Source organism: Mya arenaria, chromosome 10, assembly GCF_026914265.1.
Source record: "Mya arenaria isolate MELC-2E11 chromosome 10, ASM2691426v1".
In the NCBI taxonomy this organism is placed as follows: Eukaryota; Metazoa; Mollusca; class Bivalvia; order Myida; family Myidae; genus Mya; species Mya arenaria.
This window is the reverse complement of record NC_069131.1, coordinates 55176171-55194025: the sequence shown is the minus strand read 5'-3', so window position 1 is coordinate 55194025 and position 17855 is coordinate 55176171. Positions and strand designations below refer to the sequence as shown.

The window sequence follows — 17855 nt, the reverse complement described above, 5'->3', positions numbered from 1 at the left end:
TAAAAAGGAATAATTAAATAGGCAGGTATAAAATAAATGGAATATTACGATACAACGAATTTCTGGTGACCTGCATCACGTCTCGTTCGGTAAGTTAACATGTACCCGTCTCGACCTGCGGTCTCAGTCACCATAAAAGCGTCCTATCATTATATCCCCTATGTATTTATAAAGATATTTTGGGCATTCCATAAAATGGGTATTTACTCATTTCAATCAGAGCTCATAATGGTAAAGATAAACTCAATATGCACATGGGTGTCAAAGTCGTGGCGGAGGCTTTAGACTCTACCCTCCCCCACCCCAATTCTCACAAAATATCTGTGAAAGTTTGAGTAAGATATGTTTTGAATTAAAAAACAATAATTGTTATGAACTGAATTGAAATCATGGAAAACGAAGAAAATACGCCAAAAATGCAATAAAAGTATACCTCTCAGAGGTCTCGAACTCGCAACCTTTCGGATTACATCCCCACACGATACTTACTGCACTGTATGTAATTTACATGAAACTACTCCGTTTAGCAGTTAAATAAGAGGCTATATTATTCAAGGTAAGTCACTCTGCAAAGGTAACTCTAAATTGATTCACTTCACCTATTCATGAATGCAACAGGAGTAGACTTGTCTTAAATGTCACAGCTTACGGGTCAAAATTGAAAAAGTATATATTATCTACGACGTCAAGAAAGGTTTTCTCCTTTCAACTTTAATGGACTTTTTTCTACGATCATGAATTTATCTGTAGGCTAAATTAAACAATAATTACTACATGGATAAACGAAGTCGTCTGAAACTGAAATAACTTGCGCGTTCTTGGTGCTATCTTTATAAATAAGAAAGACATTCAATAAAATAACGAAAAAAGTGGATTGCAAAAATGCAAATATATTTCTAAAATATCTGCAATCATAACAGACTTAAGATATTGTTGATTGAGTCGTACTGATTATTTTGACAGAAAAAAATATTCATTTTTTAGGACATTTCAAGAAAAATGCAAATGCTCTGTGAATAGAAATCTGATAAAATCAGATAAAATATTCTACCGGTATATAGGATCAATATCATATATAACCGATTGTGACATTAACATAAAAATATCACAGGGTATTTTTAATAATAATATTGTTGCCAAAGTAGGCCGAAATGGACCAGGCCGTTGTGGTAACTGGGCCAAAAAGGGCCAAAAAGGACAATGAGTCGTATTCAATAAGCATCTTAGTTAAAAAATTCAACTTAGTGAAAAATTGCCTTTTTTCTAATTTGAAATTTAAGAAAACGATCAATGTTTGTACACCAAAAATATGAAAATAAGCAAGATGATGGTCTAAACAATATATGCATATGAATAAATCTGATGAAAACTAGCGGGTATTTAAAATAATCGATGTCAAAAATTACGAAATTCTCACTTAGTTGAAAATATTCACTAAGAGACTTATTGAATACAGACCCAAAGGCCTAAAATGTAATTTGGCTAAGATGACCCTGATCCCTCTCAACACAGCCTCTGAATAACTTATGTAAGTTTTTTACAAACGACTGCATGTATACATAAGTTTTATTTGAAGAAAAACATAAACATTGTATTTTTTTATTTTAATAACTCTTACTCACAAGTGTTTCTTTTTAAGAATATTTTTTAAGAACAAAGAATTGAAAAATGGTATAAATATATTCATAAATACGCCCATAAATAAATAATCCAGAAAATACGGACGGATAGTAGATGAACAAACAAAAAGATACATGAAACAATCGTCATTCACAACGCCTCAATAGATGCTGATAAAATATCACTAACATCTCTTTAATAGTTTACAAATCAGATCAATAAAAATAAAACAACCAAGAAAAACATAAACTTTATATGGAGATTCTAATTGTTATACATGTACTTCACTTAAAACATGCAGTCAGGTATTTTTTAGTCAAACCATACTGTCCAATGTATATGCATAGGGCAACTGTACTGAATCTTAAAATGACATGAGGCTTAAAAAAATGTTCACTTACCCAACTGACCCTTTTATTTCCTCCCAACACAACATTTTTTTTCAGTAGTGTGGAGTTTGTTATCAAAGTGAAAATGTTGAAATTTAACCTCATTATTATCTAAAAATAGATATATGACAGACATGGAATGTAAGGCAAGGTATAGAATAAATATAGATTATGTGTAAAGACAATGTACACAAAATGCTGCTGTCTTATCACCTGTATTATGTACCAGTCAATTGTAACCACAGCCCCCCCCCCACCCCGAGGTCGGGGGGTATACCAGGGATAGCCGGGGAAATGGGCCGTGTTTTTACCTACCAGGTGGCTTTCAGTGCCGGGTGAATGCGGTGGTTTTGTCTTCGCGCCAAAAATAGCAGGGAATGGTCCTTACCTATGGTCCCTGGGGTGCGGGGGCATTTGGCTGGGATTTAACCAGCAGTTCGTCCCCGCAGGGCGGGGACTTTACCCGGGCTTGGCTGGACCGAAATTCAAAGTCCCCGCTATTCCCCGGACCTGGGGGAGCCGTGGTTACAATTGACTGGTGCATTAATGATTTATTTTTTCATCAATAATGTCATTAGTATGGAATGTCATTGGTTTCAAAACAAATTGCTTGACTTAGTCACTGTTATATGAAACCAAGCATATTTTTAATTTGGCTTAAAAAATAAAATACTTGGTTCCGGCTAGCCCACCCTACCTTTTAAATAGGTGCCAACTTTTCCTTTTTATGTTCTGTTAATTAAAAAAATTGTGTGTGTGTTTTAATATGTAGTTTACAAATTATTAATCTAACTGAAATTCTTGATATAATGCTATTTTGTTAAACGTTCAGGGATAAGTCAGTCATATTTCAGTAAATAACTTATTGTAAAACACATAGCATCACTACACCGAGGTGTGACAAAGCGGGCATGTTTGTCGCCGCGCAATCTCCGACTCATAAGCCCTATGTTTACACGCACTGCACATCCAGAACTGGTACTCCATGAGTGGGCGTCCTGTCACTATACATGTCGGAAACTTTGTGTCACAGTTCGGACAAGAGCTTGCCCTGTTTGAGAAATAACATCTTATTATCAAACAACAAGCATAAATGGATCCTTAATGCGATAAAATAAGAAATCAATATGATGTCATACTATCTTTTCATTTAAAATTGAGCTGAGATTTCTATTGTGTGATGTGAAAAAAACATTCACCGCCGTATGTATAGTTAAACATAAAATGTTTAGTCTTACCGGTCAGGAATGCTTGCTGAACAGCTTGTACATTCTATAGAGGTGTTCCGGCTGTCTTTTGGACTGTGTCTAAAACAAACAAAAAATGAAATTCTGAAGGTAAAAGGTATAGAGGATTATTGTAAGTACAAGGGATACCAGCTGAAAAACAGGCATAACAGAATAATTTTTGCATCCACAGTTAAGTGAATTGCTGCATTGTCTTTTGGAGTCTGGGTACCAAGTTTCATTCCATTTGGGATATACTCAATGGTTTTTCAAAATTTAGCTCTACAAAACCAAGTCTTGCTCAATGCCCGAATAGGTTTTCTCCAAAATAACAGACAAGCTAAAAATGTTGTAAGGTTAGAGTAATTTAAAATGAGATTAATTGGATCATATTCTCATAAAAGTGCTGCAGATCATACATTTATATAATTTCATTTAAAAACAGATGTTTTTAATAGTTTGCCCAAGCCCTGTTCATGCAAAAATAAATCATAACTGTGAAAAAATGACACCAGTACCAGTTAGAGTATTTATAACAGCTTACAACTATCTTTGAAATCTATCTAACAAATATTCATCTCAACTAAGACCAATCGCCCGTACTTTGTGAATATTTCCAGTGCCAGCTCCTCATATTGTTGTCGATGATCAGGCGTGAGCGTTTCCAGTGTCTCTAGCTTGATAAATGCGTTCCAACAGATTCGGAATGCTCGGTTAGCAGTTGACGTCAATGCTGCAATGTGGAACTTCATAATTCATAAGACTGTTTTTTAAGCGATATTGCAGAGGAAGTAAATGGGCATCTTCCACCTGAGTTATTATTTGACATCATTAATGGTTCCATGAGTTCGGAAGTTATCACATGAATTTTCAGTTTTTGAGTCAAGCATAATGCCATTTACATATTACCGTATAAGGATGTGTGTGGGTGGGGGAGGGTGTTAATCAGCCATGCATTCAGTAAATGATCATTGATTCACTGCTTGCAGTGTATTCACTGAGTTGCAACAGGGATACAAAACAGTTTGATAATTGCTCAGCCTACTTATCGCAATTCTACTCCACAACAAAACCATAATGAAAGACATCAACTTTCTAATGTTTCTGATTGGTTCAATTCAAATATTACAACAATTTTTCCAGTTATATTCATTTTGAAATTTTTTTAGTGTCAGACGTTATACACATATACATCAATTGTATGTATGTAAATATTGTGTATAGTCCATTTCAAATCTTTTTTTCAGACAAGTTTAACTGCCTGTCTAATGTTTCCCGTTTTGGAATACTTTATGGTATCTTCATGTTCTATCAAGTTGTGTGAATGGATTGTTACCATACGGCGCCCTAGTTAACAAGGACCCAAACAAAATGGGAATGATTTTAAATGTGAAAATGAATATCAGACACAATTTTACTAATTTTAAAAACAAAATCCAAATCTACAGACCCATTTATTGCAGGCAGTAAAATGAGAAACAAAAACTTTATATCTTTGGCTGTAAATAGGAAACTTAAGATAAAGTGCTCATGAACATGCAAACTTCCAATTTCTTGTACTTACCGAGAAGGGAATATATATCTGCCGGGTCAAGGACATCTTCATAATCCCTCAAACCTAAGGCTGTCTTCATGGCCAGGTCAACATAACCTGCAAATATCTAGGAAAGTAATGATCTACTAACATTATCATGCCCATTGATGCAAACATCTTTAATATGCTTGAGCACAGAGTTTTGAGTCACATAAAATTCTGATCAACCTTTTTTTCTATGAAATTAAATCTGGCTTAATCATTCAATTACATACTTATTTTAATATGTTTTAAAGTCACTTTTGAATAAATGAAGTTGCTTGGTGTTTATAATCTGGATAGAAGTCCCTGGAGTTGCCTCTGAGCTAGCAGCCACCACTTCACGTCAGGCATTCTCAAATAAATAAAATCCACCCTCATGTAGCTTAACTTATATCAGGCTTATCTCTGTAAAACTCACTAAATCCTAATGTTCGGTTGAAGGCCTTCCCACCTCCCAAGAACCCACTTTCTTGAACAATCTTAAACCTCTTATACCAGGATCAAGCTAAGCAGATTATCTTAAGATAAGATCTTAAGATGCTTTATATAATTTGTGTAACATTCTCATCCTGAAGACTTCTGAGATTCTTAAATGAAATTATTTTAAAGACCACAATAAAAGTACCGGTAGTTTTGTTTTGTAAAATCAACTTTATAACCAAGTATTTTAGCTGAATGAAACAAGCCTTTTCAAGAAATAGGGCCAATTTTTTATCAACCCCTCACAAAAAAAGTTATGTCACTCTGCCTATTATCTAATTTCTGCCACACCCACCTTCCTGGAGTTGTCTTTGAGCTAGCAAGTAGAAGTGGAAGGCCTCTGCCCCGCGCCAGGCATTCTCGATCAGCTTGCCGTCAGACACCGCCGCCGTATCCTCCTCAAGGAATCCTGCCAGCGCCGAGCTGGCCTGGGAAAAGACAAGAAGGTATTTTTTTATAATTTACATTTCTTATGAACTTAAAAAGGTAGGGCAAGGGTTTAGCTTTTTTTAGAGATTGTTCGGCTAGACTCCATCAATAAAGTAGTATAATAGTTTGATTGTAAAATTTATACGGTAAAAATACATGCAAGTCCAGCATTTGTCTTTACAGGGGTACAATAAAATTGTACACTTGATAGATGCAAACAATTTCTTTTCATCTTAATGCATTATTTATGAGCTTTTAACTCACTTGACTTTAATGATAAAAACAAATAACTATAAGCCTTTTACTGTGAGTTATTTAATTAATTGCTACATGGCCAAAATATCCCCAGTAAAAAGCACCAAAATATCGCTAATATTTTTCATCTGTACTAACGCCTCAGTAGACAATTATTTTCGTGCAGTAATATTATATGCTTTTACTCTCCATGGCATCTGATATTCATATATTGTGTTTTATACTTTTATGATTAAATTGATTTATAACCTATGCAAATATATATTCAAAATGAAAATAACACAACAATTTATAAGCAACATTAAGTGCAAAAACGAAACACAAAAAAGAAACAGCTGAAACACGACACCAAAAATATGAAACTGAAATAAGAGTGCTTCTGTGCTATTAAAAGCTGTAACTTGTCTGTTGTTTTAATTTAAGTCTATGAAGGGACACAGTTCTATAATTATTAAAGCCAGAGTTAGTGGCCATCCTATTGTACACAAGTGGACATTGTGTCTTGCTACATGTGTTTCAAGTTAAAAATGAAAATCTTTGAAAGCATTTTTTTTTTGTTTTTTTTTTTAGTAATGGCGGTCATCGACACCAAAGCTTTGACAATACCTTCTATTTGTATCTTCAAAACTGCTAAACTCCCACTTAAATAAGTGAAAAAAATACATATTTTTTCTATAAACAAAATGAACAAAAATGACAAAACATATGGGTTACCTCTGGCCCATACTGAGCATAATAAATTTGTAAACATTTATATATACAGCAGATCAATGATTAACATACATTTACATAAATATTATATGCATACACATAACACTAACAATAACTCTTTTACAAAGGTTGAAAGGACTTTATAAACAGCTACAATATTCTAAACACAGGCATTGAGGCATTGCCCATTACTTTCAACGTGATTGAGCCATTCTTAAAAAAACACTCTTTATCCCCCCAAAAAGTTCACTACTCATCAATTGTTTATTTCTTACTCAAAGATCTTTGTTCACTTATAGCATTGCAACATTTAAATTGTCTTTATTCGGAACAATAATGTAAAAAAATAAAATCTACATTGTATTCATAGTTTGTTTCTTATTTCTACCTGAGCCACAAGGTATAATTATAGAAGCACCAGCTAAGATTAACTTCCGAAGATAAGCCAGTGTGTGTTTTTTTTTCCAATTCAAATTTCCCAATCCTAAAACAGTATACTTTCGACACAAAAATTAACTCAAAATTCCCAAATCATAAAAAAACTAATACAGATATGTTTAAATTAGGGATGGCAATTAGTACCCAAGAACTCGATAGATCGTCCGAGTGCTCGAGTACCAAATCACTACTCAAGTACTCGGATTTTTTTTTTTTAAATCTATAAAAAAAATCACCAAATACACGATTTACAGACGAAGTATCAGATCTGGTTAGTTGCCAAGAGGACAATTTACGGTCTCTCTAATCCCCGCTGTGTACACAATTGACCCTAATATATTAGTTAAACTGTCAACAAAGGGCCTCTATTTCCAATTAGCACTGATGTTAATTAATGAAGTTTTTACAGGGGTACTTTCACCTACACAATTATATTGTTTACCAATTAGGGACCTTTCACCAAACAATGGACGCTAACGAGCGAACGAGTAGCGACCGTTACGAGCATTGATTTCTTAATGGGCGTATTCTAACTATTTTTGCAATGATTATCACAATTGATTGGTTGATATCTTAAATCATGAATTATGAATATTAATGAGGTAAAAAACAATATTACAGTAAGAAACATTTCTTTCATTATTTTTATGTATGCTTTTAATTTTCGTGTATTTTAATTCTGATTGCTGTTCATTATAAATCTCGATTATCTAGACGCTCAAATTAAATCCGGGTATAACTTTCCAGCTATATTGTAGCTATTTTGCAGTGCATACTTATATATAAAATCATTAAAATGAAATGAAAAAGACAAAATTAAAAGCATGAAACAACCTTTGTTTTCCTTTTATTTAAATTTCTGTTTAAGTACATAAAGTCTTATTTAAAGATGAAAAATACCAATAATACGACCAACGCACAATGTACGTCATGAACGATATATGTATAGACAAGATTACACGATCTTGTCTTTCCCGAAAACAAATTCATTATTTCCGAGTAAAGATTGTCCGAGTACTCGAGTACCAATTTTACTACTCGTTGCCATCCCTAGTTTAGATGCAATTTTAAGCCCACAGGAGCTTATTTATTGAACAACATAAACTTGTCAAATACATGAAGCAGTTTCTTCCTTTGAAATAACTATGGTATAACTCAGTCAATGTAAGACATTCTGTCCCAATTTTCACAATTCTAAGGGCTCCCAATTCATAAAAAGGTTGGTAAAAAACTGGACACTATCTACATCTAACATCATTGAAGTCCATAATAAAAAGTTATCATTATTAATATCCCACTTAGTTCAAATAACACTGTAATTATTTTCCATATATAATATCGAATAAATATCAAGCCATTACCATAGCTCCCGCTAGTTCTTGGCCTTGGCCCTAGAGGTCATCTTCATCATCTCGTGGTACTGCTCAATCAGGAGACCGCCAAGCACATACAATTTCTTCACATGTAACGGCTTTTGATTCTTTTCGCGCTGTTCATTTGCAATCTGTAATGTAATAAGAGTGAAACACTTTCATTCATCAGACTACCCATATCAGCATGAACAGACAGCCATACTCATACAAATTCTTCACATGGAACAGCTTATGTTTCTTTTCCGGTTAATCATATGCTCTTTGTGAATGACAAAGTGAACAGTGTTTTCTTTCGATTTTTTATGCTTTGGAGATCGAAGCAGAGATGGCATTGTCAATGAGTTCTGAAAACCCTTCTGTGTTGTTCACTAATAGTCTGACCATCTGTGGCATTGTGAAAATAAAAGTGCATGCCCAGACCAACAAAACTTTTTATAAAGGAGTAACAGCTTCTGCTTCTACACACACTGTTACATTTGTTTTTTTGTCAGAGACAGTATTTTATTTACCCAAATGTTTGACAAATTAAAACCATCCATGGTCTTTCATAGGAAAGTAAAGTTTTACTTTTGGCACAGCGAGAGAAAACTTTTCATGTAAATAGCGCACACACAAAAACATATAAGAAATAACAAGCTACCTTAAACAGCAGTTTTGCAGCTTCCAGGTGGTATCCAGCCTTCCTGTACAGCTCGATAGCGTTGACGATCTTCTTTTTCCCCAGGAGGTGCTGCGCGTACTTGGCGAGGAGCGAATCAATCTCTCGTACATTGTGGGTCATGGCGAGGTCAATTGCCATGTTCCACTGGTTCAGGTTCACACAGCAGTCTATGGCAGCCTTGATGTTGTTGCACTGTTAACAAACAAATACTAGAGGCAAATTCACAATGCATCTTAGTGAAAATAATTAATGAATTGACAGAGATTATTTCAAGAAAAAGTCTACTTTTCATAAAATTTATTCATACAAATTTATTATTCAGACAATATCTAGCGTATTTTTCAAATGTTTCCCAGTTTGGAGTAAAACATTGTTAATTTTCTTAAAATTCACCTTAGTAAATGTTAACTTTCTGCTAAGTTGAAAATTTTACGTAAGTTGCTTCATGGAAACAGCCCCTTATTTATTGGTCAGTGTTGTATATTGTTTTCCTATACCTCCCTTGGTTTTAAGTATATACTGGTACTAATCATTATAGGTCAATTGTGAAGACAGGTATACACACACTGGCTTGTCTTCTGAAGTAAATCTTAGCTGGTGGTTATCTGGTATAATTAACTCTAGCATCTGTTTCCTAGATAAAAACTAGAAGTGCCGTGTTGTTTTTCTAGAAGTGTATATTCAGCAATATAATAAGCTGATGATATTCAATCTTTGTTAAAACTGGTTTGCCTTGATAAAAGCATCGACCGCCTGGTTGCACATCCCCACTGTCATGAACATGGAGGCAATCTCCTGAAAATACACATGTCATGGGAGTAAACAATTTTGTTCACTTTCAAACATTTAGATCAAAGCCTCAATTTGGGAAAAGACAATAATAATTGGACATATCGCATAACAAGCTTGATGTCTTTTCATCGGAAAACAAGAATATTCCAGTGGCTTATAATACTAAAATAGCCATAAAACATTTTTCAATGAACATTAAATATAAATAATGTAAATACATATACAGTCGAAACCCGTTGGCTTGATTTTCTCGTTGGCTCGAACTTGATATTAAGGACCAATTTTGTTTAACTCATTTTAAGCATTCCCACTTGCCTCGATTTTTGCGAGGCTCAAAGTATTTGGCCGGTTTCTTAAATATTGAGGCAACAGGTTACGACTGTAATTATTATATAATTACTTATATAATAACTTCTTTTGAAGCACTCCTTAACTACTCAATTACATCAATATATGTTCACTCACTTGGAGAAGTTTATTGTTCTCTGGAAGACTGGAGACCATCTTCTCGAGGCCGGTGTAGTCCTTCAGGATGTAGTAACACTCTCCTGGTTATGCCCTTGAACGTATAATGACACAGCCTGCTGCCTATAGATCATACAGAGACATGTGACATTAAAACTAGGTCAATAATATACAAGGTCAAACAAAGTCAACAGTAAGCCATGTCAATGTTAAAAATGTCAATGTTTGACAATGTTGATGTTTAACAAGGCCAAAGTTTAACAAGGTCGTTGTAAAACAATGTCAATGGTTAACAATGTTGATGTTAAACAAGGCCAATGTTAAACAAGGTAATTGTAAAATTAAATCAATTATATACAAGGTCAAACAAAGTCAACATTGAAATATGTCAATGTTTGACAAGGTAAATGTTTGACAAGGTCAATGTAAACCATCGTCAATGTTTAACAAGGTGTTTGTTAAACAAGGTCAATGTTTGACAAGGTAAATCTAAAACATGGTCAATGTTTAACAAGGTTGATGTTAATCAAGGCTAAAGTTTAACAAGGTCGTTGTAAAACAAGGATGTTTTAAAACAAGGTCAATGTTTAACAAGGTCAATGTTAAACAAGGTCAATGTTAAACAAGGCCAATGTTAAACAATGTTGTTTTAAAAGAAGGTCAATGTCTAACAAGGTCATTGTTAAACAAGGTCAATGTTAAACAAGGACAATGTTAAACAAGGCCAATGTTAAACAATAGTCGTTGTTAAACAATGTCAATGTTTGACAAGGCCAATATAAAACAAGGTTGATGTTTAACAATGTCGTTGTTAAACAAGGTCGTTGTTAAACAAGGTCAATGTAAACCATCGTCAATGTTTAACAAGGTGTTTGTTAAACAAGGTCAATGTTTGACAAGGTCAATCTAAAACATGGTCAATGTTTAACAAGTTTGATGTTAATCAAGGCTAAAGTTTAACAAGGTCGTTGTAAAACAAGGATGTTTTAAAACAAGGTCAATGTTTAACAAGGTCAATGTTAAACAAGGTCAATGTTAAACAAGGCCAATGTTAAACAATGTTGTTTTAAAAGAAGGTCAATGTCTAACAAGGTCATTGTTAAACAAGGTCAATGTTAAACAAGGACAATGTTAAACAAGGCCAATGTTAAACAATAGTCGTTGTTAAACAATGTCAATGTTTGACAAGGCCAATATAAAACAAGGTTGATGTTTAACAATGTCGTTGTTAAACAAGGTCGTTGTTAAACAAGGTCAATGTAAAACAAGATCAATGTTTAACAAGGTCAATGTTTAACAAGGTCAATGTTTAATAAAGTCGTTTTAAAACAAGGTCAATGTTTGACAAGGTCATTGTAAAACTAGGTCAATAATATACAAAATCATACAAAGTCAACATTAAAATATGTCAATGTAAAAAAGGTCAATGTAAAACATGGTCAATGTTTAACATGGTCAATGTTTAACAAGGTTGTTTTAACACAAGGTCAATGTTTGACAAAGTCAATGTTAAACAAGGTCAATATTTAACAAGGTTAATGTTAATCAAGGCCAAAGTTTAACAAGGTCGTTGTAAAACAAGGTTGTTGTAAAACAAGGTCAATGTTTAACAAGGCCAATGTTAAACAAGGTCAGTGTTCAACAAGGACAATGTTAAACAAGGTCGTTGCTAAACAAGGTCAATGTTTGACAAGGTCAATGTAAAACAATGTTGTTGTTAAACAAGGCCAATGTTTAATAAGGTCGTTTTAAAAAAGGCCAATGTTTAATAAGGCCAATGTTAAACAAGGTCGTTGTTAAACAAGGTCAATGTTAAACAAGGTCAATGTAAAACAAGGTCAATTTTTAACAAGGTTGTTGTTAAACAAGGCCAATGTTTAATAAGGTCGTTTTAAAAAGGGTCAATGTTTGACAAGGTCAATATTAAACAAGGTCGTTGTTAAACAAGGTCAATGTTAAACAAGGTCAATGTAAAACAAGGTCAATTTTTAACAAGGTTGTTGTTAAACAAGGCCAATGTTTCATAAGGTCGTTTTAAAAAAGGCCAATATTTAACAAGGCCAATGTTAAACAAGGTCAGTGTTCAACAAGGACAATGTTAAACAAGGCCAATGTTAAAAAGGTCGTTGTTAAACAAGGTCAATGTTTGACAAGGTCAATGTAAAACAAGGTCAATGTTTGACAAGGTCAATGTTAAACAAGGTTGTTGTTAAACAAGGCCAATGTTTAATAAGGTCGTTTTAAAAAAGGTCAATGTTTGACAAGGTCAATGTTAAACAAGGTTGTTGTTAAACCAGGTCAATGCTTAATAAGGTCGTTTTAAAAAAGGTCAATGTTTGACAAGGTCAATGTTAAACAAGGTTGTTGTTAAACAAGGTTAATGTTTAATAAGGTCGTTTTAAAACAAGGTCAATGTTTGACATGGTCAATGTTAGACAAGGTCAATGTTTAACAAGATGGTGGTAAACAAGGCCAATGTTCAATAAGGTCGTTGTGAAACGGTCAATGTTTGACAAGGTCAATGTTTAACAAGGGCAATGATAACCAATGTCAATGTTAAACAAGGACAATGTCAAACAAGGTCAATGTTAAAAAAGGTCGACTTTAACAAGGTCAAAGTTAAACAATGTCAACTTTAGAAAGGTCAACGTGATGCAAGGTCAACATTATATAAACTACAGTACTTGCATGTAGTTTTCGATGATGCCATGGTGAGACTGATTTATTCTGAATATTACATTTCTGCCAGACTCACCATTTCTGTCGATCAGCATAGTATACTCCGATGGCATTCCTTGTCTCCTCCATTTGTACATCGTCCCTATCTGAACAAGTCTTGAGCAGCTGAACAACACGAAACCAGTCAGTTAGCTTCTTCCGTAGGCTCACTGCAGGGTCCCTGGACAAAACGATTTCAAATATATTCAACAGATCAGCAGTAATAATACTGCTGATTTTCATGCATTCATCATCACCTGACCTAGTCTTGAGAAGCTGAACAATGCAAAACCATTCAACCAGCTTTTTACGTAGGCTCACTGCAAGGTCACTGGAGGGAACGATGTCAACTGCATTCAACTGATTTCTATATATGCTGCAGATTATTCATATTCATTTTAGCCTGAACCAGTCTTCTGAAGTTGAATAACACGTGATCATTTGCCTAGCTTCGTTTGCAGGTTCACCGCTAGGTCCTTGGAGACAACAATTTCAACTGCATTCAACTGATTTGTTTACATATACTGTATTACACAGTCTCGAGGAGTCTAACAATGCAAAACGAATCAACTAGCTTCTTTAGTAGGCTCACTGCAAGGTCCTTCGTAAGAAGTTTCAATTGAATACATTTTGAACTATGGTAAAGATTTATATATTTGCAACTGGTCAACGCCAAACCTACTACAATATTTAAAGACTATATATCTTTGAAAAGAAAACATGCTGAAAATCAGCTCAAAGTCTGTTTCCATTACCTGATTTCATACTCTTACCTTCTGTTTGTGTCAAGGTATTTCCTCTCAGCCTCCTCAAACCGCTTGAAGTAGGCTGCTACTTCCGCCTGCTTCATATTCTCATTCTGAAATTATATCATATTTGTATTTAGTTCAGGTAAAATATGATACAGTTATTCAATGTTCTTTTTCTGAAACAATTAAAATACAACTGTAATAATTTTTGTTTTATGTAAATATATGAGTGAAACAATTCAATTTCAAAATGTTTACAGCGAATACCTAATATCGAGTTAATACTCATTTATACTTTTTTGCTTATTTGGGAAGAGATTTTTTGGCATTATTATCCGTTTGTCAGGTGTATTCGAGACACATCACGTACGCCGTCTTGTTTGTTTTTTCAGAGATTACTTCAACATGCTTTAAACACGCATTTGTCCAGTTATTTGATAAAGACTTCAAATACCTGAATTATGTTGTCAAAAAATCCAATTTTAAACTTTAGACGCGAGTAGGTAAACATGTCCCGTATGAGATAATATATGTAGGCCAACTCCATCATATTATTAATAGTCTTGTTTATCAGACTTAAACACTCGAAAGAATTATTTTCTACCTACGGGTCTCGGGCGATAAAGTTTTCATCATTCGATTGAATATATAACATGTAAAACAAACAAGCTATTGCAAGAAAGGACAATGAATTTTGAGTTCTCACTTTATATAAAGCATTTGTACTGCAATCTCAAATCAACTAAATCTTATTTGTGGAGAAGGCGTTCGGCCCAGAAAAACAACGTTTTTAGTCTTCAGTACCACCTTACTTTGTTGACTGAATGACTCTTTGTTTCAATCGCAGTCCAATCGGAACACCTTCACCCGTTTTCCATCAAAAACAGCCTCGGATGTAAACAAGGGCATTCGTTCGTAAATATTATATCAATTATTGCATCGTTTTAACGTGTTATTTGTATTACTAAGTTCGAATTGATTCCAAATAAACTGTATTATTTCATAAATAGTTAAGATTACTAAGCTTAATGCTTAACTGCTATACGGAAATTCATACGCGATCTACTTGCAACAAAGTTGAATGTAATGAATTCTGACATTGTAAACCGTTCAAATACATTCGAGGTTGTTTTTAATGGAAAAGGTGTTCCGATACATCACAGTCATGGTTTTTTAAATAGAATATGCAATCTGTTAAACGTATTTTGCTATATATATTTGATTTTATTTGATTTAATTATATGCCTATCAATTTCCGTTGCCATATCCAACAGGGAAAATACTTCACGCCGTTGAAACCCCGTAGCACGCTACTGTCGCTTTCCAAATCCGTATTAGTAAAGTTTCAGACTTGGAACTAACTATATTTCCTGAAGAAATTATTTCGCATTTATTTAATTGCTTACTTGTGTTTATATTCAACAAAATGGAATTAATCATTACTGCGATTGATTAATGACGTTAATTTCGTAATGGAAATTCCGGGAAAATGTCGTGGACAATCTTACTGCAGTTTCGTTAGGTTAAGCGGTGCGTTAAATCAAAACAATAACCAAAGCAGACATAGAATAAAAATGAATATTAGGTCAGGACGCTTTTGGAGACCTGTATAACGTCGTGTGCTGTGTCTAAGCATGCGTTTACAAACCGGACTCGACGTAATACAGGACGTCGGGAAAAGTCCTGTTATAACATCCACATATTCTCTAGAGACCACTGTACCAGTTTAAAAGTTCCTCAAAGTGAGGCCTTCAAAAATGGCATGGTATATATCAAAAGCTTTCTCATTAAAACGTGAGAAACAATGCAAACACTCGCGCTGTTCAATAACATTGTCGTACCAGTTTAGTATTTTATTCATGATTTCATCGTATAAAACGCGCTAGTACTCGTCACATCTTATCATCTGACCGTTGTTTTGACGAATTACAAACCCATATTGCTGCAAAGTCCACGGGAGCAGCTCAGCTTTCATCTTTTGGATGTTTTGTGAGTTTATTGTGACAAACTCTAACGCACCTATGTTAGAGTCTATTTCCCTTGAAATGTAAGCAAAATTGTTTTGCCGTACTCTCCATTGTTTGTTATATTTATTTGCTGGAGAGTTTCAATTGAGAGAATATGCATTAGATGTACATGTATAATGTAAACTTGTTCTACTAATGACCGTAGGGCAGTATATATTTGTGTGTAATAACGAGAGGATACATCTATATTGTCGTGCCAATTCTGCGTCTTGCAATCAGTAACACGCCGCTTGAAAGTATATATAAACATATCTCCAACATCTTACCCAAAACCGAACTTAAGAAGCACATATTTAACACTGGTTGGCCATGTCCGCCAATTTAAATCCCATAAATAGCATAAACCAAGTCTAAAAAGCACATCTTTAACGCTGCTTGTTCATGTCCGCCTATTGATATCTTCCAATGATTTCAGCAACATATATCAATTTTACACTAATAATTTTTCAGGATTAAAGCGTTCAAGGTTGAAGGTGTATCCGTTCGTAGGCCATTTTAATGAGTCAAATCGAAATAATTTTATTTCTGAACTGTACCCTTTTAGGAGAATGTGACGTGTTTGTTAAAGTTTTACAATGTTTAAGTTGGGTTGAGTAGACATACTTAGATCTTTAGTTTGTTTCCAATTCCTTAAATTATCCTTATTTGACATAAATTACCGTTTTTATCAAACGTTACATAATATGACCTAGCTAGCAATACATACAAATAAAACAGCTTCAACGTCTATTTGTCCTTATTAGATAACCGATTTACCGCACACGACGAAAGGTACGATTAACATTATTTTTATTTCTTGTACGGCAATGTCAAAAAGGACACCTTTATCAATTCTTGTATCCGCGTGAGGTTAAGTTGATAAAGACCTGAAGAATAGGATCTTCGAGTTGTTTGTTGAAATAGACTTGAAAAGGATAGGAAAATATAGATAACTTAAGCGTTTGTATATTGTATAAAAGCTAGCGTTGAAATACTCTAGTATGTGCAGTAGTTTGCAAATTTATTTGTCCTTTTTTACTATTGTCGCCTTTGTTTTTTATGTATAATATTTTGATTGCTGGACTGGTTTCTGTAGTTTTTTATATAGATTTAAATAAAGTTCACATCAATTCGGAAAAGAACTGGAATATAAAATTGAAATGACGGTCAGTAAGAATAGTGAAGTCTCATTCAAATTTTGGTTTTAAGAAATCCATCCAACAAATATGTGAATATTGGATGCCTGTTGATCCCATTTTATTTTGGTAAGATTTTTAAAGTGTTTTATGTAGAGAAAAGGGAACTATTAAACCTTAAACGAAAACAACATCACAAATACGTATTTTTGGGGCCTTCTAAGTGGGCAAAATACCTCGCTTACTTACGATTTTAGTATATATTAATAATTAATACGCAAAGTGTTATTATTTTACGTATGCTGTATTTTCGGTTATTCATTATACTTATTTGTAATCAGCAAATACATACATTTGTACCCATCAAATTGTACCAACATTGCATGAGTCACCGCGCCAGCGATATGAAGCGAGATGTTTTTTCTTCTTGCGATAACCAAATGTGACTCCTCAAACCACGTGGTATGTCCACACTGGGTTCAGCTGTATCGACAGATGTGAGCAACAGCTCAAGCGTTCTGAACAATCCAGTGTTAAGCCTACAATGCTTGTACAATCTTGTTACACTGTATGGACGATTTAACAATTGATACTAGCTAGATAAAACGCATTATAATCTCTCAATGACATGTAAGGAATCATGCTATGACACTATACGACTTTTGGACCTATGTGTAGTATCATCTAAATCCAGGCTATCTATAAATTCATAAGTTAACGACCCTTCTTGATCATCCATATCGCTACTCACAAATGTTGAAATATCCGTCAAGAGCCCGACGCATTTTGATTAAGAATCTGGTTGCACTAAATTCTCAAACATATCATATA

The 17855-nt window shown here is 34.0% G+C and overlaps 1 protein-coding gene across 1 annotated transcript; it reads right to left on the bottom strand.

Moving 5' to 3' along the window:
• Positions 1-2894: 2894 nt before the first annotated feature.
• On the bottom strand, positions 2895-6471 carry LOC128204832 (WD repeat-containing protein 35-like). Its single transcript, XM_052906240.1, has 6 exons — positions 6460-6471; positions 5587-5719; positions 4800-4886; positions 3839-3968; positions 3248-3316; positions 2895-3060 (listed from the first exon to the last, which is right to left on the bottom strand). Exons 1-6 carry the CDS (start codon positions 6469-6471, stop codon positions 2895-2897), a joined length of 597 nt encoding a protein of 198 aa, XP_052762200.1.
• Positions 6472-17855: the final 11384 nt, after the last annotated feature.